The sequence below is a fragment of the Phalangium opilio genome, unplaced genomic scaffold (assembly GCF_054372755.1).
Source record: "Phalangium opilio isolate 3A_F unplaced genomic scaffold, DU_Popi_V2 ptg000105l_1, whole genome shotgun sequence".
NCBI classification, from domain to species: Eukaryota; Metazoa; Arthropoda; class Arachnida; order Opiliones; family Phalangiidae; genus Phalangium; species Phalangium opilio.
The window spans coordinates 10,318,713-10,341,600 of record NW_028324207.1 but is presented as its reverse complement, the minus strand read 5'-3'; the positions used below and the strand labels follow the sequence as shown (position 1 = coordinate 10,341,600).

Sequence of the window (22,888 nt, the reverse complement as noted above, 5' to 3'; positions counted from 1 at the left end):
ATACTGGTTAATGCGCGTTGTGGCGAGTCACGGGGACCCAACTGGATAAGCTTACAACGCCATCTGGCCATATTATAGTACACTAAAGTAACATATATATCACGCTCTTTTTTTTTTTTTTTTTTTTAAATATTTAACAGATATTGTATAGATGACTTTCTATAACCCAAAAATTTTAATGTGGAAATGTTTTAAATGTCTGTGAACCGCTTCGGTGGAATTACTACTCGACCACTCCTAGTTCGCCTGACAAGTGGAGTAGTGGGAGTAGCAACACGCTCGGTGGGTGTTTCTGCAGGGCTTTGTAGGACCGGTGAGGAAGACAAAACTGGGCTTTCCGGTGAAGATCTTTTGTGAGGCGATCGAGACAAAACCGGTCCTTCAGGGTTGCTGATTTCACAACGAAGGTCGGAACTACTCGGAGGCGATATCGCATCCGGACCTCTAATCTCTGATTGCGCGAATGGCATGACAGGGTGTTGAGCCCATTGTGGCTTGGGCGGTGACATTGCTCTTGACCTGTCCATCTCCTGTTGCAGCACTCGACGAGGTCTTAAATGCTCGCGGTTTCGTCGATATACGGCTCCAGTGGCTGTTCTGATCCAATAGCTATTGTCATCCGGGCCAAGGGATTGAACAGTGGCCGGTAACCATTCTCTGGTCTTAGTTGTATACCAGACTTCTTGATTAGCTCTGAACTGGGAGAGTGGTTTAGTGTGATGGTTCCCGTATTTGTTCATGTGTTCCTGGCGTGCTTGTAATTGTCGAACATGATCGGCTATCGGAAACTTGGGCTTCAGATCGCTGCGGTGAATCGGTAAAGTAGTACGAAGTTTTCGGCCCATCAACATTTCACCTGGAGACGGTAATGTCGCGGTACGCGATGCTCGATATTCCAATAAGGCTCTGTATACGTCATTTCCATCTGCTTGAGCTTTAAGCAACATGTTCTTTACAGTCTGGATATGGCGTTCGACCATTCCATTCGATCTAGGATAATGTGGACTAGAGGTTGCGCTTGTTATACCCCATTGGTCGTAAAACATTTTCATGGCTTGAGAATCGTACGGTGGGCCATTGTCAGAGAACACTGTGACTGGTATACCGTGTCGAGCGAATATTGCCTTCATGGCCTGAATAACAGGACCACTAGCTGTTGATGTTAAACGTTGTATTTCAACATATTTAGAATGATAGTCCATAACGATGAGGTAGGTATCGTTCTGTATTTTCATAAAATCTGTTCCTACTTTCTCCCATGGGAATTCCGGAACCTCATGCACCGTTAACGGCTGGTGGGCATTAGCTTTAGCTCTGCTTTGACAGATTTGACAGGACAATACATATTCTTCTATGTCCTGAGTCATTCCAGGCCAGAAAAGTCCTTGACGCGCCTTTAACTTGCATGACACCACGCCTTGATGCGCACTGTGAATGATCTGCAATATGTCGGGCCTTACTTCTTTCGGAACCACTATTTTGGTTTCCTTGTAAATTATGCCGTCGTTCATCCATAAGTCGTCTTTGACTTTCCAATATTCTTGGACTTCTAGCTTGACAAGTTTTTTATGCGTAGGCCACCCGTCGTTTATGTATTTAGCCACGAGGTTTAGTGCAGCATCCTTCTTAGTTGCTTCTTTAATTCTGGCTTCTGTCGGTGGAATTACCACAGAAATAGCCAATACTGCTTGTCCTTCACAGTCCAAATAATCGGTGTTCACCAGGTCTGTTTTAATTGGGTTTCTTGACAACGCATCCGCTATCAAGAGCTGAGAACCTGGAACGTACTCGAGTTGAAATTGATATCGCATCAATCGAAGCAGCATTCTTTGTAATCTAGGCGATATAGCATCCATGGGTTTTTTCACAATGGCAAGCAGGGGTTTGTGATCCGTTTGAATGGTAAAATTGCGACCATAAACGTAATAGTGGAACTTCTCGCATGCTGTGGTAACTGCCAACATTTCTTTCTCGATTTGCGCATATCGCATCTGTGTAGGTGATAGCGAGGTAGAAGCGTATGCGACGGGTTTCTTATCTTGTAGCATGGCAAACCCAAGACCATATTGACTAGCATCCACGGAAAGAACAATGTCTTTTTTAGGGTCATAAAGTTGCAAAACATCTGCACTGCAGATGATCCGCTTTAAATCTTGAAAAACTTGTTCAGCTTGGGAGTCCCATATCCATTGGGACTTGGTTTTCAATAGGGTTCTGAGATACGCAGTCTTTTCTGACAGGTTGGCTACAAATCGAGATACGTATGTGACTATGCCCAAGAATGTCTGCAGTTCCTTTAAGTTACTTGGCGAACTTATTGCTTGAATAGCTTCAAGTCGACTTTGGTTTATCTTGATACCCGCTCCGGATATCGTATGTCCTAAGAACTTGACTTCTGGAGTAGAGATAACTCTCTTTTTCTTATTAAATTTGAAATTAGCGGCTCTTGCTCGTTGAAGTAGCGCTTCTAACACGTCATCGTGCTGTTTATTATCTATTCCTCGAATAATAATGTCGTCGTAGAAATTGGTACAATTATCCAAACCCGAGATAATTTCTTGCACCGCTTTTTGTAATACTTCAGGTGCACTTGCTAATCCAAAGCTAAGTCGAAGAAAAGAATATCTTCCAAACGGTGTGGCTATCGTGCAGAGTTTAGAACTCTCTTCATCTAATTTAATTTGCCAAAAAGCATCCGAAGCGTCTAGTACTGTGAATAAGTTAGCTGCTTCTATTTGCGCTAGAACCGTTTCTTGTGTCGGCATGGAATGATGCTCTCTCAGTATGACTTTATTTAGCTCTCTTGGATCCATGCAAATTCGAACCGTTCCGTTTGGTCTGGATACCACCACGATTGGGTGAACCCATTCCGTAGGCTCATCTATTCTCCGAATAACTCCGATCTTTTCCATGCGATCCAATTCCGTCTTGACTTTGTCTTGAAGCGCTAACGGTATTTTTCTAGGCGCTGCGACGTATGGAATTGCATCTTTTTGTAGTCTAATGGTGTGCACCCGTTTCAGTTCACCCAGTCCTTCAAAAACATCTTTATATTGTTCTAGAAGGTCTTGACATCTAGGACTAATAGTTTCTGCCAGCTTTGCTTTAGTTTCTGGAGTTTTAGTTATGTTGTCTAATCTAGCGATTAATTGTAGATCGACTGAAGTTTTAGCACCAATCAGAGCTGACGAGCTGACCTTGGATATATAGAATGGGACTGAGGCTTGTAAACTTCTATTTTGGCACATCAGGTTGCATTTTCCGAGAACGTTTACTTTATGCCCGGTAAAAGCTGAAATCGTTACGTCAGAAGCTTGCAGTTTTGGTCGTGACTTCAAGGAATTATAAATCTCCAGTGGAAGCAGATTAACCTGGGACCCGGTATCTATTTTACAAGTTACTAATTGATCTTCTATAGTGATATTAGCTGTCATGTTAGACGGGTCTTGTCTTAAACTATCAAGCGTCAAAGCTCCAACGAATAGGGTATCTGTTTCCTCGTCATCTTCCGACTCATTTATATCCAAGGTTTGTATTTGTTTAGCCTTCCTACAAACACTTGAAAAATGATTTAGTACGTTACAGTTGTTGCAACACTTCCCAAAGGCTGGACACTCTTTTATTTTATGGAATCGTCCACACTTGTAACAGGGTTTTTGGAAATGTGTGCTAGACCCTTGCGTCTGTGGCTTCTGCACAGCTGATACCTTTCTTCTGGATTGCTGAAATTTCTTATTTCCATTGTTTGACTGTTTAGTTTTAGATAACATGTCTACGGCTACTTGTGAAGACGCTCCTAACTCTTTAGCTTGTTCTTTAGAACGTTCGTAAGATCGGCCCAAATCTATAGCCAGAGCCAATGATAAATTTGCCTCTTGTAGTAGCTTCTCCCTTAATTCCGAACTTCTTAGACCTCCGATCATTCTGTCAACGATGAGAGATTCCTCCTGTGTATCGAATTCGCAGTCTCGTGCTTTCGTTTTAAGCTCAGCTACAAATTCGTCTATGCTACGACTACCTTGTGAAACTTCATGAAATTGATGCCTATGGTATGTGCGATTTTTATAAGGTCTGTAATATAAACTCAAAGCATCCATAAGAATTTCCACTGTACGAGCATCTCCTTGTTGCGGAATAGTTATAGTTTTTAACAGCTCACGCCCTTCCAAACCGATGCAATGCAAAAAATAAGAGCGTTGGAGACTCACAGGCTTAGTGCTCAGGGCTTCTATATCGGCGTAAAGGCCAAAGGCTTCCCGCCAGAGCTCCCACGATGAAGAAGGAGACTCCCCAGGTACGAATGGCGGCGGCGGTTTCATAATGACGCAGTAACAAGAACAAGCCAAGGCTTACCGTAACGAAAGGCGGTAGATCGAAAGTTTACTTTGACACCATGTAATATTCTTTATTTATTTTAGTTAGAATATCAAACTTGCTTAACCTTATTTAGTTGGTTAAATAATTGTGCATTGTCCTTTAATTTTAAGATAAACTTTAATCTTATTTGGCATACATTTATACATCGACTAGGCGTCGATCATAACAAACAATACTGGTTAATGCGCGTTGTGGCGAGTCACGGGGACCCAACTGGATAAGCTTACAACGCCATCTGGCCATATTATAGTACACTAAAGTAACATATATATCAGTTGTAATTTAGAGGCGGGGATTAATTCCGTCCGGAACTACGTTTGGACTGAAGATAAAGAGCTGGAAATGTGTAGGCGAATTTATGCCTTCTCCCTAATACACTAGATATCGCTTCTTGCTTGCGTGAACATTGTCGTGAGCTGTGAAGGCGCTCAAAAACTATACGAGCAGAGCAACAAATCAAGTTTCCAATTTCGACATCATCTTATTACATTACTTGAGAGCCATGGAAGGTTATTTCTTTTTCACCTACCGTATTTTCGCTTTTCTTTAGAAACTGAATTTTCTTTCTCCTCCGTCTCAGGTCATCAAAGTCTCTTAAATTTCATCGATAAAAGCCCACCAAAAAAAATGGGCCCCCAGGGATTTGGTTTTTTTTTAGTTTTCCAAGGGTGTCCCAATGGAAAATTTGTCAGACGATTGGGTCATGACCTTTACTAAAGGGAAACTAAAACTCTGTAAACGCGAAAATGGTTTCCAATAATGACCACTTTTCTTGGTTTTCCAAATGCAATATTCTGGGTGTTTATTTTATCGGGTACATTTTTGATCGGAAAATAAAGTTGAAATTCGTTTTCGGTATCCTTAAAATAAGGCTTAAATTATATTCAGAAACGATATAAAATTGTTGATTGCTAATTTAAATTTCCACAAACTAACTTGCATTGTAACTGCAAACCGACTCTAATAAATTTAACAAAAGTTTATAAGTAATGTTCCATAAGTATGACACTTCTTAATTCTAGAGACTTACTGACAGAAACGACAAGCGAGAATTGACTACACTCGGTTTTGCAGGACTTCCATAGGTCCTATTTAGTCTGCGTTACTAAGCCTTTGACATGCAGCGCCTCACCAGGCCTCCCTCGCTTTACCACGAATCTATGACCTACCTCACTCGCTTCATGACAAGCTCCATTTTCTAAGTTACCAGTGACAAACTTATGGAAGGAACATATCTTATGAACTTATGTATTGATGAATTTGATTTCTAAGCTCCCTTAAGCTTTGTCCACATTGAACTCGCGCTCGCGTGTTCGCGCCATCGTCTATTCGCATCTTCGCAACAGATCACGAAAAACATTTGCACTTCTGTTCAGATACACGCAAAAATTTTCCTTTTCCCATTCTGAGAGCCAATAAAGTTTGAGCAATCATTGCGCCATCTGCCCTTCTCCATCGACGTTGTCCAAAGAGAAAAACGAAACTAATCGCCCCAGCCTTCCTCTCGTCTGTCATTGGTGCTTTTCTCGCGAAGGAGCGAAATTCTTGGCTTACTCGCAAGAAATTTGTATCTTCGCGAGGTGAGGATGCAAAGTAGCGAAAACCCAATATGGACAGTAGCGCGATATTGCAAACAAGCAAAGCGAAGAGGCGATCTCGCAAAATATGTCAGTCTGGACAGGCCTTTAGATAAGGCCTGAAGACGGCTCTAATGTATAAGGAAGGTTTTTTTGATTGGCTGTAACTTTTTCGTACTATGTTTACTGTTTTGAAAAAATTCCACTGAACTAAAATCCGGGCCTTTAATATGTGGTTTAAATTTTCAGGAGTTCCTTGACCTTCTATCTCGCCTTCGTTGTCATTCAAAATTACAACCGGTAAAGTAGAACCAAGAAGTGATATCTAGTTTATTAGGGAGAAGGTATAAAATGCCTAAGTATTGGCGCGCGCCATAGTCCCAGTCCCCCTTTTCAAAATACAAGGGGGGGACGTAAAAGGAGGCCGGGCTATTTCGCTACACTCTCCACAGTCGGAAAATACAAGTAATATTCGTCATTCGCGTCGCGCTGACGTGAGTTTTCAAGAACCAATGAGATGCTGCTGGTTGTAATTTAGAGGCGGCGGGGATTAACTCCGTCCTGAACTACGTTTGGACTGGAGATAAGAGCTAGAAATGTGGAGGCGAATTTATACCTTCTCCCTAGTAAACTAGATATCACTTCGAGGTAGAACTATACCATATTAAACAGCGGACCCAAAGGTTAGGTACGAGGAACTATATAAATTATTACCACCTTAACCTTTTAGTATCAGAGCTCTGGTTTTTTAAGAGTTGTGGCCAAAACCTAAAGACCCTTTTCAAGCACCTTAATGTGGTCTTAAGACATTAGGTGTGGCTTCAAAAAATCAGGAAGTTGTTGCATGACGGGTAACTTTGGATCCACATACACAATCAATGTTCCCTAAATAAAGCAAACGATACTGCGGCCCCTCTTTTGAAAACAGTATGAAGAAAGAGCTGCCCGTATTCCGAATTTGCGATTACTAAGCTGCTGATTTAATTTTAATCTTCCTCTATGGTTCTTTGGGGAGAGCGATTAAGTCTTTAGACTCGGACTGAAACAAGTCTAGGACTATGATAAAACTTCCGTGTACGAAATTAAAACTTCAGGAGAAACCTCATTTAAAAAAATTAATAACGAAAACTTTATTTACAAACTTGGATTGGTATTCCAAGTTACTAAGATGTACAAAAAGTAACAAAACCTAACTATTTATATAGATTTTTACGTCCCTTTGGTTTGGGTACGCAGGATTGAAACAAGATGGCCCCGGCCAGATTACACTTTTGCGCGCCCTCTAGTGAGTAGAATTATGACCCCGGCAAATTTAAAATTTTCCGGTTTTTTTCCCATCGTTTATAAAATAGCATTCCGATTATGAATAAAACCAATCTAGTAAGAATTTGGTTTACAGTTTAATTAAATAAGTAATTAACAAAATCTGTTCTGTGAGTGAACTGGAACCTGGTTTTGTTAATTTAAATATAAAATAATACTCCGATTATGAGAAAATCAATCTAGTATGATTTTGGTTTACAGTTTAATGAAATTAGTAACAAATTTCTGTCCAATGAACAAATTCTTGACTTTTTCTTAATGCAAAAGTAGCATTTGTAGCATAATATATGACTGATGGCTAAAATTATTCAATGTTTGTACTATTATACCAATATACAACCATTGCCTAGAATTAGCCCCCAGTCATGTTGTCTGAAATTTGATACCAGAGAAAACAAATAGCCTGTCTAATGAGTAAGAATCATACATTAGTAGGTTTCTTTCTTTATCAAAATTGTTAGATTACTTTCTTACTAATTGAAATTAAATTGAAAAATTAGTAGTTGTACAGTTTGGAAATGCTTCCCTCGTTGGGGGGCCTTGATTCCCTTATTTACAAAAAGATTAATTTGCAGTGTTGGCTCTATTACAAGTATAATGTATTTTTGACCTCGTAGTTTTACTTACTTCAATCTCGAAACAGTGCTGATTTCTTAGTTTTATCTGGATTAATGTTGTTGTTGCAGCTTATATGGAGGGCCTCTTTTATCCTATTATCTGAAACGTAAATGGGTGTCTTTCTCAAGGATCCCAAGCCTTATATGGGTGTCTTTGCCAAGGGTCCCAAGCCTTATATGGGTGTCTTTGTCAAGGATCCCAAGCCTTATATGGGTGTCTCCCTCAAGGATCCCAAGCCTAATAGGGGTATCTTTTTCTGGGTTCTCAAGCCCACTGTTGATCTTGACAGTTGTAGGTAGCTCAATCTGGACATTGTAGATCAAGTAGTTCTATTTGGGCTACCATAGTACCGTTCAACTTGTAGCATATATGTGGACTTCATTTTGTAGGATCCTAAACCTAATATGGGTGTCTTTCTCAAGGATCCCAAGCCTTATATGGGTCTCTTACTCTAGGTTCCCAAGCCTAATAGGGGTATCTTTTTCTGGGATCCCAAGCCCACTGTTGATCTTGACAGTTGTAGGTAGCTCAATCTGGACATTGTAGATCAAGTACTTCGATTTGGGCTACCTTTCATCTTGTAGCATATATGTGGGCTTAATTTTTTAGGATCCTAAACCTAATATGGGTGTCTTTCTCGAGGATCCCAAGCCTTATTTGGGTTTCTTACTCTAGGTTCCCAAGCCCACCATTGACCTTGTAGTTGAAGTTTCATCTTGTTAATGTAGATCTTGAAGTTTCATCTTGTTACTGCAGATCTTGAAGTTTCAAGTAGCACTTGTAGATTCATCTGGAATTCTGTTAATTACTTAAAAAAATATGATTATAACATTAGATCATGTTTTATTGCGAGTGAGAGCATCTTTCTCTAGGGCGACAAGCCTAATTTGGGTTTCTTTAACTAGGATCCCAAGCCTAATATGGGTTTCTTTAACTAGGATTCCAAGCCTAATATGGTTTTCTTTAACTAGGTTCCCAAGCCTACCATTGACCTGTAGTTTCATCCAGACAACTGTTGACCTGTAGTTTTATCCAGACAACTGTTGATCTTGTAGCTTCATCGAGATCAATGTTGATCTTCTAGTTTCATCCGGAACAATGCTCATCATTGAAAATTTGAAAAATTGGTTTGAGAAGTCAGATGATGTCTTAGATTCTAGGTTATTTAAACTGTAAACATATTCCTTTATGATAAGAATAGTAACATTCTCGATAACTAGCGCTGAAAATGGTGGAAAATTTCTCATCGCCAAATGCTAAATCCAGTTGAGTACCACCATCAGTTGATTGCTTCAAGTTAAGACCTTGTAAAAGTTGAAACCCATTATCAGAGAAGAAATCGATTAGCTTCTTGGTTTCAAGAGATGATGTCTCAAGAAGGTTAATGTTGAAGTCACCAACAATGACGCTGGGAATATCTTCATCATAATATTCCGCCACGCATTTCCCAATACCATATATTATGTCGCGAATGTTGCAAGCTGGGGAAGAGTAAACTGCTAGTACAGAAAGGCGTAAATCATTTAACGATCCATCCAGCCACAAGCATTCAATATGAGAGGTTGTTGTTGGTTCGGAAGTGTACATACGAATTCTGGTGTGAGTTACAGTTTCTTTGATATAAGCTGATACTCCATATGGTTTTCGTCGAGACTGACGAGGAAGGCATATACCATTTAGCTCCGAAAATCCAGGAATTTTAAAATTGTCAGTTTCTTTGGCCCAGGTTTCCACAAGAAATATCATATCCGATTCCATTATCTTGAGATCCGAGGTTACATCTTGTAAATGACAGTTTAAAGACTGTACGTTATGCACATAAATAGACGTTTTTTGATCCAAAATAGGTAGCATCAACGGGCAATCTTTTCGAAGTCGCTCCATCTCTAAGGCAACAGAGTCTTTACTTTTAACCACTGGGTTAGGCGCCGTGAACTTTCCCACGATGAACAAACCGTTTGAAGTTTTGGCTCTACTACAAGCGACGTATAACTGAGGCCTTTTCATCTTTCGCTTTTGATTAAGATGAACAACTACTTCGGAATAGGTGTCTCCTTGGCTCTTGTGTACAGTAATAGCTTCGGCAATTACTAGAGGATACTGCTTTCTTGAAACGTAGATGTTTTTTTGTCCTGAACGTCTAGTGAAACTTCTGACAACCTTCTCAACAGGCGTCCATAATTCATTAATATTATTGGCTATCATTAATCCTTGAGACTGGGCTCTAGTCTCTTTTCCAGTCTTGTTATCGTTAAATTCAATCCAAACTCGAACGGGGACTTGTTCACCTTTTTGATTTTGACCATACTGTATTTTTCTTAACCTTCCAGTTGCACCATTTACTAGACCATCGGCGGTGTTCAAATTATTGGTGATCATGTACCTGATACCAACCATTAGGGTTAATTCTCTCGGTAAACCGCTGGTTTCTTGGGGTTTCAAGGTTTTTACGGCTTCAAGAATTCTTGTTTTGATTTCATTGCTAGCGTCACCCGTAGCCGAGTCAAATGCGACAGAGCATATCTTTTCAGCATTCCGTGAACATAACTTTGATTCATTGAACGCATTTACTTCATCATTTGTTGCAAACAAATGAAGGGCTTCCATAGGTAGGGGCCTTGAAATAGATGTTTCCAGGCTTCTAAACAAGTCAACGTCGGCGGGTGTCATCTCTCCCATGGACATTCGATTTAAAGCCATAGCGAATATTTTGTCATCTTTCTGTCTCATAATTTCATCAAGCTCATACAACTTAAATTCCTCCCACAGTGGACTTCCAATTAGGGCCGCATAGGGGTTGTTCTTTTCTTTTAAGGGCATAAATGTGTAATTATCCCCAACAGGGGGTAACTGGTTGAAGTCTCCCACGAGAACAACTGAAATACCACCAAAATGCTTTGGAGATCCGAAGATTTGTTGGGCTCTTACATTAATATAATTGAAGATTTTGGCTCCACACATAGATATTTCATCTATTATCAGAAGTTTCAGGCCTAAAAGTGAACATCTTTTTCTGTTCAAAGTGTCGTTGTCCAAAGGATTCATCTTGCCAGAAAATTGATTTGTTGGCAAGTTAAAGGCAGAGTGAAGAGTGACACCATCAATATTAAAAGCCGCTTTCCCGGTGAATGCCGTTCTTAGAACAGATAATCGTGATGGATCGGCACCGGGTTTATTCTTTTCATGCCTGGATACGGCTTCAAAAATGGCTTGAATCAAGAGACTTTTCCCAACACCAGCACCGCCTGTTATCAGAATCCTCAGAGGTTCTTCTTGAGATGTTTTGAAATGATTTAGTACGTAGCAGAAAATTTCTCGCTGCTTTAAATTTAGTTTTCGAAGCATGCTGTAATATTCTTCATTGTTGACAAGAGTAATTGTTGGAGTGAAGTCGGCAGCGCTAGACTGTTGAATATCAGAAGTTACGTCACAAACGGCTTCTTGAAGAGAGTTGACAAAAAATTCCGGGTCATCCAATGTGAAACTTCTATCACGCTCGTTTTGATGTTCAATCATAGGTTGAATATTTTGAACGTCATTTGAGTGTTGGTTTTCTCTTACTTCTTGAATCATTTGGTCCAGATCCAAGTCATCAACTTCACTTATAAATTCCCTTCTAGCTTCAGATATTTCCTGCTTATGGGCTTCATAAATTTCTTCTACGTTAGCTTCTAGCAATTCGGTTTCCTCACAACGCCAAGGTAAAAATAACATAATTTCCACTCGACAGTAGTTTTTGAGATCTTTCACCATACTGTACTTTTTGAATCTGATTACTTTAGCCTGCATCCTTTTCCTGACGTATCCTGAAGAATCTTTCAGCTCAAGAGACGTTTCCACATTAGTCGTTTCAATTTCTTGGTCTTCATCTTCGTTCAAATTTTGGGTTCTCCTATTGCGTTTGGTTCGGGAAAACTCATACCATGAGGGGAAAGCGGCTAGACTGAGATTTTCCAGTTCATCGGGCCTCACAATGTAGTGCTCGATGATTCCATCAGAAAAAACGTTAGTACTATCATCAGGCAATAATTCCAATTCAGATGGTCTTTTCAAAATGTGTACCCTTTCTTCAGGGGGTGAAGTGTTTATGAAAATATGAGCACGACTGCTCCGGCAAATTGGAATGGAAAGTAGTATGTAACAGCATTCTTGGGCGCTAATTTCTTCACAATGAATAAACTTATTAGCAATAACTTTTAATCTCTCTTTTATACCACTGCCTTTATTTTTCGCTTCCTTGATTGCCTCCCTCAAGAGCTGTGACATCCCCTTTTGGGCTTTGCCGATGTAGGAAACTATATACATGAGGCAGGCGTACGGGTCTAGGACGTATTGAAGATCCATATTAGCGTTCCATAACTCCAAAATCTTCTTGTTGTATGGATTAATTCTTATTTCCTGCGGCGACCTTTTCAGAAGGACAGTGAGCCTTCTAATTGGATAAGTTATAGCTGCAATATATTGCTCTTCCGTTATGTTCAGCGTTTCCAAAAATTCTTCAAATGTTTCCGGTGCAGTTTCGACTTTCAAATTCTCGATAGCATTTCGCACCAATTTGCTTAAGGCTTCAACCTCTTCAACGTTTTCGTTTTCATCACGCTTAGAAGGGTCGTAAATAAGGGTTCTTCCCATTGGCGGAAAAGGTATGCCAAAACGACACGATGACTGTCCACTATCGTTCTTCTTACGACAGGTTTTGGAATGCTTGTGAGTTTGCAGCTTGACCAAGTTGTTCCATTTTTCACTTCCATCCCCTTTCGAGCAGGTAATGTTGGAATCAATGAATATGATAACCTCTTCTAGATTGGAGTTATCGGTTCTCAATTGTGGGGCGTTTTTATTCCATAGTAGAATATGGGCGTGTGGTGATCCCCTCATTTGGAACTCTATTCTAATGTAGTAATCATCAATGATTCCAATCGGTGACTCCTTGCTTCGCAGAAACTTGAAAAATTCTCTCAAACGATAATCAAAATATCGGCTGCAGGTGACAGGGTCCTCGTTGATAAGCTTAGCTCTCTCCATAAATCCCAAGGTTTTTACATATTCTTTCGCAGTTTCTCGAGGGTGCCCGGCAATGACGCACAAGGACCCCAAAAGCTCTTCCCATTTCGTCTCAGCGGCACTCAGCGTGAGGAACCACGTAGGATTACCAAGTTGGCGAACCATAGCCAGAAGATCTTTCTCACGCTGTTGTAAATAGCCAGGGGAAGATCTGACGCTTTCCAAAACTTTGTAACCATCATCGTGTTTCACCAAAGAATCCAAACTTCCAGGCGCTGTTAATGCTCCCGCTGTGTATGCTTGGCCAGCCTTGGACTTGGTTTTTCTCATGCAAATATTAGTAGCGCTCCGTAGTTTTGACGATACTAATTTAACATAGGAATAAAATATTTTTGGAATACTAGAGGCACAACGCCTATCGCTGCATCTGAACTCCCATTTTATTTGCTGTGTGTACGTTGCCTTAGGTGGTAGCTTCAAAGCTTGGCCAGCGTAAATACTCGGGAAAGAAAGGTATTCGGAGTCCTCATCATAAAGAATTGATTGTGGTGTCTGCCCTTCTCCAGGAGCATAAGCAATACTCTCAATCTGGGGCGTAATTAGATCTTCAGATGAAAGCAAAAGGGTATCACTGTTGCCATTGTTCAATGCTGTTTCTTCATCAATTTCGTCCCATTCCTGGTCGCTGTCAGGTGCTTGTTGAGGTTCTACAGCAAAATTACTTGGTTGATCTGTACCAACAGGGGGCGTGTGCTCCACTTCAGTTGGCATATCTTCCTCATTCGATACGAAATTATTTAGTTGATCTGTACCAACAGGGGGCGTGTGCTCTACTTCAGTTGGCATATCTTCCTCATTCGATACGAAATTTACACTATTAGATTCGCTGAACTCCAAAGCCACTTCATCTGGAACTGTAACTTCATGTTTCAAATACAAAGGAGTTGTTATTAGAATCTTTAAAGCATCCAGTATTTTTCTGGGACGAACTGTTTCAAACATATAGTGGTGTTGATATTCCTTCTTCCTCATGAGTTTAATTTGAATAACTTGAGTGTCAGTGGGGCCTCTGGGCAGAATTGAAACAGAAGAGTCGATTGAAACTGGTACATTTACGACATTACCGAGAATGCCTCTTTGCTGATCAACTCCTAGTTTTCTTATTTGCATAAACGGTAATCGCGGAGAAATCATTCTACATTCAAGTTCTGTAAGATCTTTCAACTCCATGGGCAAATCAGGAAAAAAATAGCCGTTTTCTCTGGAGAGTGGTGGTACTTTCCTTCTAGAAACGTAGCTGTGGCAAGAACCACACAACAAAATATGTGACGGAAGCACTCTCTCATGTACTCCTTCAACTGACAAGTATTTCACCGACTCTGTTTTTTTAACAGAAGTACGGAAAAATAGTCCAGAACAGCATTCGCATTTATAATCTGGACCATATGATATATTTTGCAGATAGGCGTTTTCGAAATATTGTGAGTGTTGTCTCCTAACGGTTCTCCTAGCATACTCTGTCATAAGCTCGAATTCAGCATAATTTTCATCAAGTCTTCTAATCTGCCTTGTAGCGTTGTCCCTCTGCATTTCAGCTTCTCTATAGTTGGGATCTTGACGCCGATCAATTCTTGACAAAATATCTCTCTGGTTTTCGGCTTCACGGTACACAGAATTTTCACGCCTAATTTGCCTTGTAGAATTATCTCTCTGGATTTCCGCCTTAGCATAATCCATATTTCCTCTTCTTTTCTTCCTAGAAAGATTATCCGTTTCTAACTCAGATTGAGCATAATTAGAATCTGCTCGCTTTTGTCTCCGTTTCAAAAGATAATTTTGCATGTTATTAGTTTTCTGATCCACAACTGAAGCTAAAGGATGCTGACCAGCTGATGGGTCCTGACAAGTAAAGCCCACACTAGTTGATGGGTCCTGCTGAGTTAAAGAACTCTGACTAGTCGATGGGTCCGGCAGAGTTGAAGAACTCTGACTAGTCGATGGGTCCGGCAGAGTTGAAGAACTCTGACTAGTCGATGGGTCCGGCAGAGTTGAAGAACTCTGACTAGTCGATGGGTCCGGCAGAGTTGAAGAACTCTGACTAGTTGATGGGTCCGGCAGAGTTGAAGAACTCTGACTAGTCGATGGGTCCGGCAGAGTTGAAGAACTTTGACTAGTTGATGGGTTCTGCAGAGTTGAAGAACTTTGACTAGTTGATGGGTTCTGCAGAGTTAAAGAGCTTTCACTGGTAGAAGGGCCCTGACTAGCAGGAGATTCTAACACCAACTGCCTCTCTAGCTTCTTTTTTGCCGCATATCTCTCTCGTCTTTGATTTTTTTCTCTTTCTCTGAATTCTGGATTCAAACGTAGCCTTCTCATCTTTTCCGCTGCTGTTTCTTTCACATTAGATGCCATTTCTGAACTCTCTCGTATTTGTATAACAGCCGAGTAAAACGGCACAAGGTCAATTTTGATTTCACACCGTTGAAAATGTCCTAACTTAGTTCATAACTTGTTCGATATCCTGAAAACAATCTTGGTTTACGCGTAAATAGGCCTAACAAATAATAAAATATGACAATGATAGAAAACAAAACTACCCGTTGAAATAAATACTTACTTGAAATTAATTCTGAAAATAAACTATAATTAGTGGTAAATTAATAGGCCTATTAAAAAAAAATGAGAACTATGGTAACAAAATTCAAAACAAATACTTATTTCGAACAATAAGTTTTCAATTAGCATTCACAAAAAGCAGAAGAAATCTTCCACAGCCGTTAAACACAGAGTTCGCAAGAGAACCAGAGTAAAGGAAATTCAAAGCAGTGATGCCAGGTGGGACAAATGAAATTTCCCTTTCTAACCCTTAAAATTTCCCTTTTTGGACCAAAATTTCCCTAGTTCAGGGCTGCCAGATTCCGCGCCTAGAACGAAAAGTTTCACTAGTGCCACCGTGCGGAGAAAACACGAAGCTTGATCTAGGGGAAACCATAATGGCAGGCCTGAGACCTGTCACCTGTAGCAGCATCAGCGGCAATGTGTATGTGATGTTTAAACTGATATTTCAGTGCCAAATGAAAATTAGTTCTCGAAATTTCTTACAATGAATGAACCACAATTTTCAGAAGAGAATATTTTCAAAAATGGTAAGTGTTGAAAACCTAATCACCCTAATATTAACCAAGTTAGTTATGTAAACTCTTAAGCCTTGGTCATAACATTAGTATAAAAATTGGTAATACTGTTTTCATTTTGTTTAGTACCTGTTGCTCTCTCTCTCTTGTCAAAATTGCTACAAGTATTACACATATTTTCTAAAAGATACTACTGAAAAAATTCGAAAAGCTCTTCAGTCAAACTTTAAGGGAAATGAATTCACACAGTATGGAATTATAAACAAAAAAAAAACTCTTGTTGCTTGAAAAAAAAGTCTAATTTAAAAGTAACGAGGATTGGTTTCGAAGTCAGCCCTTCTTATCCATTCTTGGGGTGTTCCCCTGACGGTCTAGTCAACGATAATTTGGTCGAAATGAAGTGTCCAGTCATTGGTGAAAAAGGAAACTTAGAAAAGTCCTCAAGAAAACTCCTTACGTAATCAAGAAGGACGGAACATTTTCTTTGAAACCCAAACAAATGTATTATGGGCAAGTGCAACTTAGTTTGGCACTTTTAGGACTTCAAAGTTGTCATTTTGGAATTTATTCTAAACTGGAAGATGACTGTTTTGTTATTGATGTGCCAAAAGACCAAAAATTTATTAACAATCTTTTACCAAGATTACAAATTACTTTTTTCAAAAGGTTTTTTGCTTATTTTAATTACTACATTCCAAATTATTTGAAATGGAATAAAAAGGACGGAATGTAATGGCGCAAATAAGGCTGAAGTGATATTTTTAAGTTCATTAAAATGTGATAGAACCTTACAAATTTATTAAATAAAATTGTTTTTCAAAATTTATTATTTAATAAATAATAAATAAATTTATTTATTTTTAATGCATTATTTATTTGCATTTTTTTTCACGGGTTTTAACAAGCTTGGGAACTGCGTAAGAGTTAATTTAAAATGATTTGAGGTCTGAACTTTACTTATTCCAAACAAAGCTGATAGAGCGGTGAATGAAATCAAATGCCAAGTTTTAGTTTCATGAGTGTCAAAAATACCCTATCTCGAGACTCGTATGTTCCCCCATTCTTGGCCCTCTCTACCTTATTTGTCCATGAAAAAGGGGTATGAATTTACTGTTAATATTTTTAATGATCGCATCAAATAGACCCTTACTTTGTAATCCTGTTAATGAAATTATGGAGGTGGCATTCAATATTTGTTGATCATGTTTCCTTAACGGCAGTTTTTTGGAAGGAACAGCCAAGGGTCTGGGAGGGTAACTTAACTTATCTACAATAATAACTCTAATTATAATTGGTTTTAAATTAATATTATACGCTTAAAACATACCTGAATGTTCATATTTCGGTTGAGGTCGGTAATAATCTTCTTTAAAATGAAGGGAGCAGACAACCATGGACTTGGTGTGTGGTTTACCCATTTTTAAAGCTATATCCCATTGTTTCGACAATTTAACGTCGCGTGGAAATTGGTGAAAGCGGACACCACTCATTGTGGCATTATTTCTACACCCATACACGCTGCAGTACTTAACCATTGTTTAATTACGTTAAAATAAACAGCAAAACTGACAAAAACTAGCCAAATTATCGTTGAGCCGATAGTTGAGTTGTTGATTTAATTTTATAATTATCTTTGAGCAATTCAATTTAATTAACTTTAATTAAACCATGAGTATGTTGACTGCGTTTGTCATTAATGGTATCGCCGGAATTAAGTTACATTTAAACACCTGATTAAACTATCTAATCATCAATCATCTTAGTAAATCAACCTCCCTAACTTTTAAGCAGACGATTCTTCAAAAACGATATCATTGGTGAAATTAGAAAACTCTCTCTGCTTATCGCGCCTTCAGTCGGGGAGAACTTTAATTTCTTTTTTGATTAATATGATAGTATTAATTGTAATGTTTATGTTCCCAAGTAGAAATCTAATCTTGCCTAGGATTAAAAAGATATATAATAATTATTAAATAGCAAAAAAAATTGCAAGGAACACAGCGCTAAAGGCAGTCTGGCGCGCGTGCGAAGTCTGTCTGTCTCTTGGATCTCTCCTCCTCTAGCGCGATACAATATATATTCGACAGCATCCAGTGGCGGGCGTCGGGGAGGTGGGGGGGGGTCCTCTCTCTCTCGTCTCGTGGCGGGCGTCGGGGAGGTGGGGGGGGGTCCGTATCGTTGTACCTCTCTCTTCTCTTCACTATAAATTATCTGACTCTATATTACAAGCAAGCGTGGCTTCGTGGTAAGGCGCGCGCTCGGGCGTTCTTCACTGACGTCTCGTATGGATTGGGACATTGCGGGTTCGAGGCCCGGCGCCGACAGAAAAATAATTTCAATTGAAATTAAATACGTTACGCCACCTATGAGGTGTGAGGTGTACTACGGATGAATTTCGAGTAAAAAATTCGCGGGAAATTTGAAATTCAAAAAGTTTATTTATGACGAAACTTATTATGCGGTTACACCAAATCCAGCCAGCCGTCCAGCCAACAGAGGTCGGAACAATACTTTCGCTGCTCTAAAGAGCGCAAAAGTAAAAAGGGCGAGGTTCTCGGAGCTAGTTGGGTGAAGTTCTGATTTACCAAGGATGAATCCTTGTATTTATAGGGGATTTACCTTGGCCAGTGTCGCCAGAGAGCCGGCTTCGTTGTTACCTTTGGCCGTGCTCCCTGGCTGCCCTGACCAGGTCATGATCTCGACCGTGAACCTTTCCCGATGACGTCAAAAGATTTTCCATCGGCGTCAAGAATCTTTGCCGGGGAACCGAGAATTGTCCCGAGGTTTCCCCGGTGTAGGCTTAATACTATACATTTTAGAATTTGAAGAGATGTTTAAGATAAGAAACCCGTTGAAGGGATACAAAGGGGTAGAGATTTACTTGAAAATAGGGTGAAACACCTTTGAAATGGGTTTTGGTAAAATTTGTACTTTCTATTTTCATATTAAAAAGGTGTGGAAAAATTTAGAAGTATATTAAATGAAGTAAACAGAAAATTAATCGCGTAAATATACACTTAAAGATACACTTTTTTACACTCCCCACGTGATACTTATGAGTATCACCATGGTTTACGCGGTTAATCACTGATCTCTAAATTGCAGAGATGTTGCACGGAACGTCTTATTTTATTTCCATTTTTTGTTCTAACTATGCATGATCTTATTAGTTTGTCACGTCCTTTTATTACTTCTTCGATGACGCCCAAGCTCCACATATGCCGTGGAAGCTTGTCGTCGTGTATTAACACTACGTCGTTTAATTTTATTTCTTTCGCACTTGTGACGTTTTTTGAGTGATGAGCAGACCGCAGTTCTTTTAAGTATTCTGCGCGCCATCGAGTCCATAGTTTTTGTATGATTGTTTCTCTGTATTTTTGACGTTTTACATATTCTTCTCGCGACACTGGTATTGATTCCCTTTTGAAGCTTATTGGCGGCAATGCCGTTATTCTCCGACCAATTAAGAATTCAGCCGGTGACAAGGGATGGGGCTCATTGTTATCGTTATGGGGTCGCGAGTTAATTACTGCCTCAGTTTCGAGCAGTGTGGTTTCTAATTCCGTGTAGGTGAGAGAGGCGTGGCCAAGGGTCTTTTTTAATGAAATTTTAACTGATCGAACCAAACGTTCCCACCACCCTCCGTACCACGCCGCCCTTTCCACAATGAATTTCCATTTTATTCCACGGTTAGTGAAGAATTCCTCAAATTTTTTTGTGTTTAAATTTTGCCAGATGAGTTTTAAGTCTGTGTTTGCCTTTTTAAAGGTTTTTGCATTGTCAGAGTAGACAATTGTTGGTAACCCCCTTCTAGCGATTATCCTTCTAAATGCCATTAGAAACTCATCCGTTGAGAGTGAGGGAACATGCTCGAGATGGACTGCCCTTGTTACGGCACATGTTGCGAGACAAATATAGGTTTTCCTCATTACGTAAACCTTTTTTGATTTATCTGCCCTTTTTGCTGCATCTAATTCCTTAACTAAGATAGGTCCAGCGAAATCTAGACCTATAATAGAAAAGGGTGGAGATTCCTCCATTCTATCTTTGGGTAGGGGAGCTGTCGGGGCATCACCTAGCTTTGCGTTTATTTTTTTACACGTGGGGCAATTTTTGACTATGGTTCGCGCAATTTGTCTCCCACTGGGAACCCAATACCTTTCTCTAAGTTGCGTGAAAGTATCGTTGATACCTCCATGCCCTACCTCTATATGGCTTTTTATTACCAATAGTTTTGATAATCTTGAAGATTTAGACAAGATTATCGGATGTATTTCACGATAAGTTAGGTTCGATTCTTCCATTCGACCTCCAACACAAATCACACCAGAATCGTTTAAAAATGGCTTTAATGTTGCCAGGTCTGAGCTCTTATTAACATTTTCCCCCCTTTTCAAGGACTTCAGCTCGGGCTGGAAGTCAGAGGCTTGCGAAGATTTTACCCACAATAATTCTGCCTTCTCGATTTCCTCGGCGCTAATGGGACCCAAACCCCCTTTTGCTCCCTTTATTCTGATATCTATGTATCTCAAAACATAAGCTGTTATTCTCAAGGCCTTCTTTAAGCAATGGAATTTGTTTAGATCTATTAATTTGTGTAGGCCCTTGCTTTCTGCAGCTGTCACTGTTAGTGTTAATTGGCGTCTTTCCCTTTCTGCCGATTCGTGTGGGACCTGATTTAATTCCCCTTGTGGCCAGTTTTCCCTTGATAATTTTAACCAAGGGGCTCCCTTCCAATAAATTTCGCTATTTATTAAATTTATAGCAGATATGCCTCTAGAAAGCAGGTCGGCGGGATTGTCAACCCCTGGACAATGAGACCAGTTTTTTGTTTCGGTTAGACCCCTAATTTCTGTTGTTCTATTGCTAACAAATTGTTTCCAATTGTTAGGGTTACTGTTTATCCAACCTATAGCTATGCTCGAGTCGGTCCAATAGTAAGTTTCAATTGGTGTGCTATTAAAGGAACCTTTAACGTAACTTCCCAGGCGCGCTCCTAACAGGCAGGCCATCAATTCCAGTCTGGGAATTGTCAAAGTTTCTTCTTTGATGGGTGTGACTCTCGTTTTAGCGGCCACAAAGGATACTCCTACGTTATTATCTCTAGTTTCATACCTTACGTACGCTACTGCCCCGTAAGCCTTCTTACTAGCATCGCAAAATATATGCAACTCTTTTTTCGTTACATCATCTTGCGACTCCGTGTTGAAATAATGCCTATTAATTTTGAGGGTTTGCAAGTCTGCTAATTCCTGGAACCAAGCTTGAAACGGTTCTTTCAACTCCACGGGTAACTCATTATCCCAGCCCATTTTACTTTCCCATAAACTTTGAAAGAGCATTTTTGCACGGATAATGAATGGTGCTAAAAAACCCATTGGGTCGAATAGTTGGGAAACATAACTCAAAATTTGCCGTTTTGTAAATTTTGAGTTCTCTTGCATGTTTAGTAGGCTTGAAATATCTATGGCAAAGGTGTCATCCTGAGTGTCCCATTTTTGTCCTAACACTGTGAGCATCTGTTTGTCTACTTGTTCAAACATTGGCTCCCCACCTTCCCCTAGTTGTTTTTCCCACTCTTCCCTGAGTTCTGGAACATTCGTTCCCCATTTGCGAAACCGCATTCCCGCGCCTTTCATTAATTTTAAACATCCAATGGATGTGGCTAGGGCTTTCTCTACACTGTCCTCTCCTGTTGTCATGTCATCTACGTAAACATCCCTTTTTATTTTCTCCCTGACATTTTCTTCCACGTTTTTTGCCTCTTGCGCGTGGTATTTTGCGGTACATGTCATGAGAAATGGGCTAGAACCTAATCCAAATGGTAATCGGGTCATTCTTAAGGTTTCAAACTCATCTGGTACTATTTCACCGTCCTTCTCCTTAACCCACAGAAATCTAACGGAGTCCTTGTCGGGTTCATCTAGTGCTATTTGTAAGAATGCTCCCTCTATATCCGCGACTATCGCGATTTTATTGTTTCTGAATTTAAGGAGTAATTGTAGAAGGTCTGGATTTAGATTAGGACCTGTTGATAGGCAATTGTTTAAGGACGGCACCCCATAAGCGTGTGACGATGCGTCAAACACCACACGTAATTTAGTGGTTACTGCCTTCTCCCTATATACTCCTTGGTGTGGCATATAATAGGTACCAGGTGGCCTAAGTTCTAATTGATCTGATGGGACAATTTCAGCGATTCCCTTTTCTAACTGATCGGTTATAACCCTTTTGTATTGTTCATAAAACTGTTTATCTTTATGAAATCTTTTAACTAAGGAGCGCATTCTTTTCTCAGCGGCTGCCTTATTATCAGGGAGTACTTCCTTGCTAGTTTCCCAGGGCAATTTTACGCAATATCTTTCCCCATTGTGAGTGACATTATTGAAGAACTCTGTAACTGTTCTATCTTTACTGTTTTCTTTAATTTCCCCCTTATTTAATCCTAGGCTTTCTAAACTCCAAAATTTACTGAGAGTTTCGTCCAACCGTTTTAAACCTATGGATACTAACATTGTGGTGCTCGAGTTATACGCCACATTTTCGTTATTGTTTTCTCCTTCGCGCCCTTGAATACACCAACCCAATTTTGTTTCGGTGGCTACTAGCGCGGGCCCTAACCTTACAGTGTCTCCCGTTACGAGTTCCCAATAATAATCTGCTCCAACTAAAAAGTCAATGTCATTTTTTATCGCTCTTGACTTTGGGCCTTCAAATTTTACATCATCTGCTAGTTGTAGATTTTTAGATCTCATTAAACCTCTAATTTGGTTATTATTATTGTTATCAGAGTCGTTGCAAGCGTAACAAACAAAGGGTGTCTCTTAAGCGACTATTTGTTGGCTTCGCTCGGGA

General features: G+C 39.9%; 2 protein-coding genes and 2 long non-coding RNA genes across 4 annotated transcripts; 1 reads left to right on the top strand and 3 right to left on the bottom strand.

Annotated features, from left to right (window-relative positions):
* Positions 1 to 3,571: 3,571 nt before the first annotated feature.
* Positions 3,572 to 4,319, bottom strand: LOC149629920 (uncharacterized). Its single transcript, XM_089851721.1, has 2 exons — positions 3,708 to 4,319; positions 3,572 to 3,616 (listed from the first exon to the last, which is right to left on the bottom strand). Exons 1-2 carry the CDS (start codon positions 4,317 to 4,319, stop codon positions 3,572 to 3,574), a joined length of 657 nt encoding a protein of 218 aa, XP_089707847.1.
* A 2,740-nt stretch (positions 4,320 to 7,059) lies between these two features.
* LOC149629919 (uncharacterized) lies at positions 7,060 to 8,976 on the bottom strand. The gene is made up of 3 exons (XR_016374382.1): positions 7,905 to 8,976; positions 7,752 to 7,825; positions 7,060 to 7,684 (listed from the first exon to the last, which is right to left on the bottom strand). It is a non-coding gene; the product is annotated as an uncharacterized LOC149629919 (long non-coding RNA).
* A 7,035-nt stretch (positions 8,977 to 16,011) lies between these two features.
* Positions 16,012 to 16,901, top strand: LOC149629918 (uncharacterized). Its single transcript, XR_016374381.1, has 2 exons — positions 16,012 to 16,045; positions 16,160 to 16,901. It is a non-coding gene; the product is annotated as an uncharacterized LOC149629918 (long non-coding RNA).
* On the bottom strand, positions 16,622 to 22,793 carry LOC149629917 (uncharacterized). Its single transcript, XM_089851582.1, has 3 exons — positions 17,361 to 22,793; positions 17,184 to 17,300; positions 16,622 to 17,110 (listed from the first exon to the last, which is right to left on the bottom strand). The coding sequence occupies exon 1, from the start codon at positions 22,786 to 22,788 to the stop codon at positions 19,114 to 19,116; it is 3,675 nt and encodes a 1,224-aa protein (XP_089707708.1). The 5' UTR covers positions 22,789 to 22,793; the 3' UTR covers positions 16,622 to 17,110; positions 17,184 to 17,300; positions 17,361 to 19,113.
* Positions 22,794 to 22,888: the final 95 nt, after the last annotated feature.

Coding starts and splice junctions, on each gene's coding strand:
- LOC149629920 (XM_089851721.1), bottom strand. CDS start 4,319: ATGAAACCGCCGCCGCCATTCGTACCTGGGGAGTCTCCTTCTTCATCG. Junction 3,617..3,707: donor TTCAGCAATCCAGAAGAAAG/GTATCAGCTGTG, acceptor ATAAAATAAAAG/AGTGTCCAGCCTTTGGGAAG.
- LOC149629917 (XM_089851582.1), bottom strand. CDS start 22,788: ATGAGATCTAAAAATCTACAACTAGCAGATGATGTAAAATTTGAAGGC.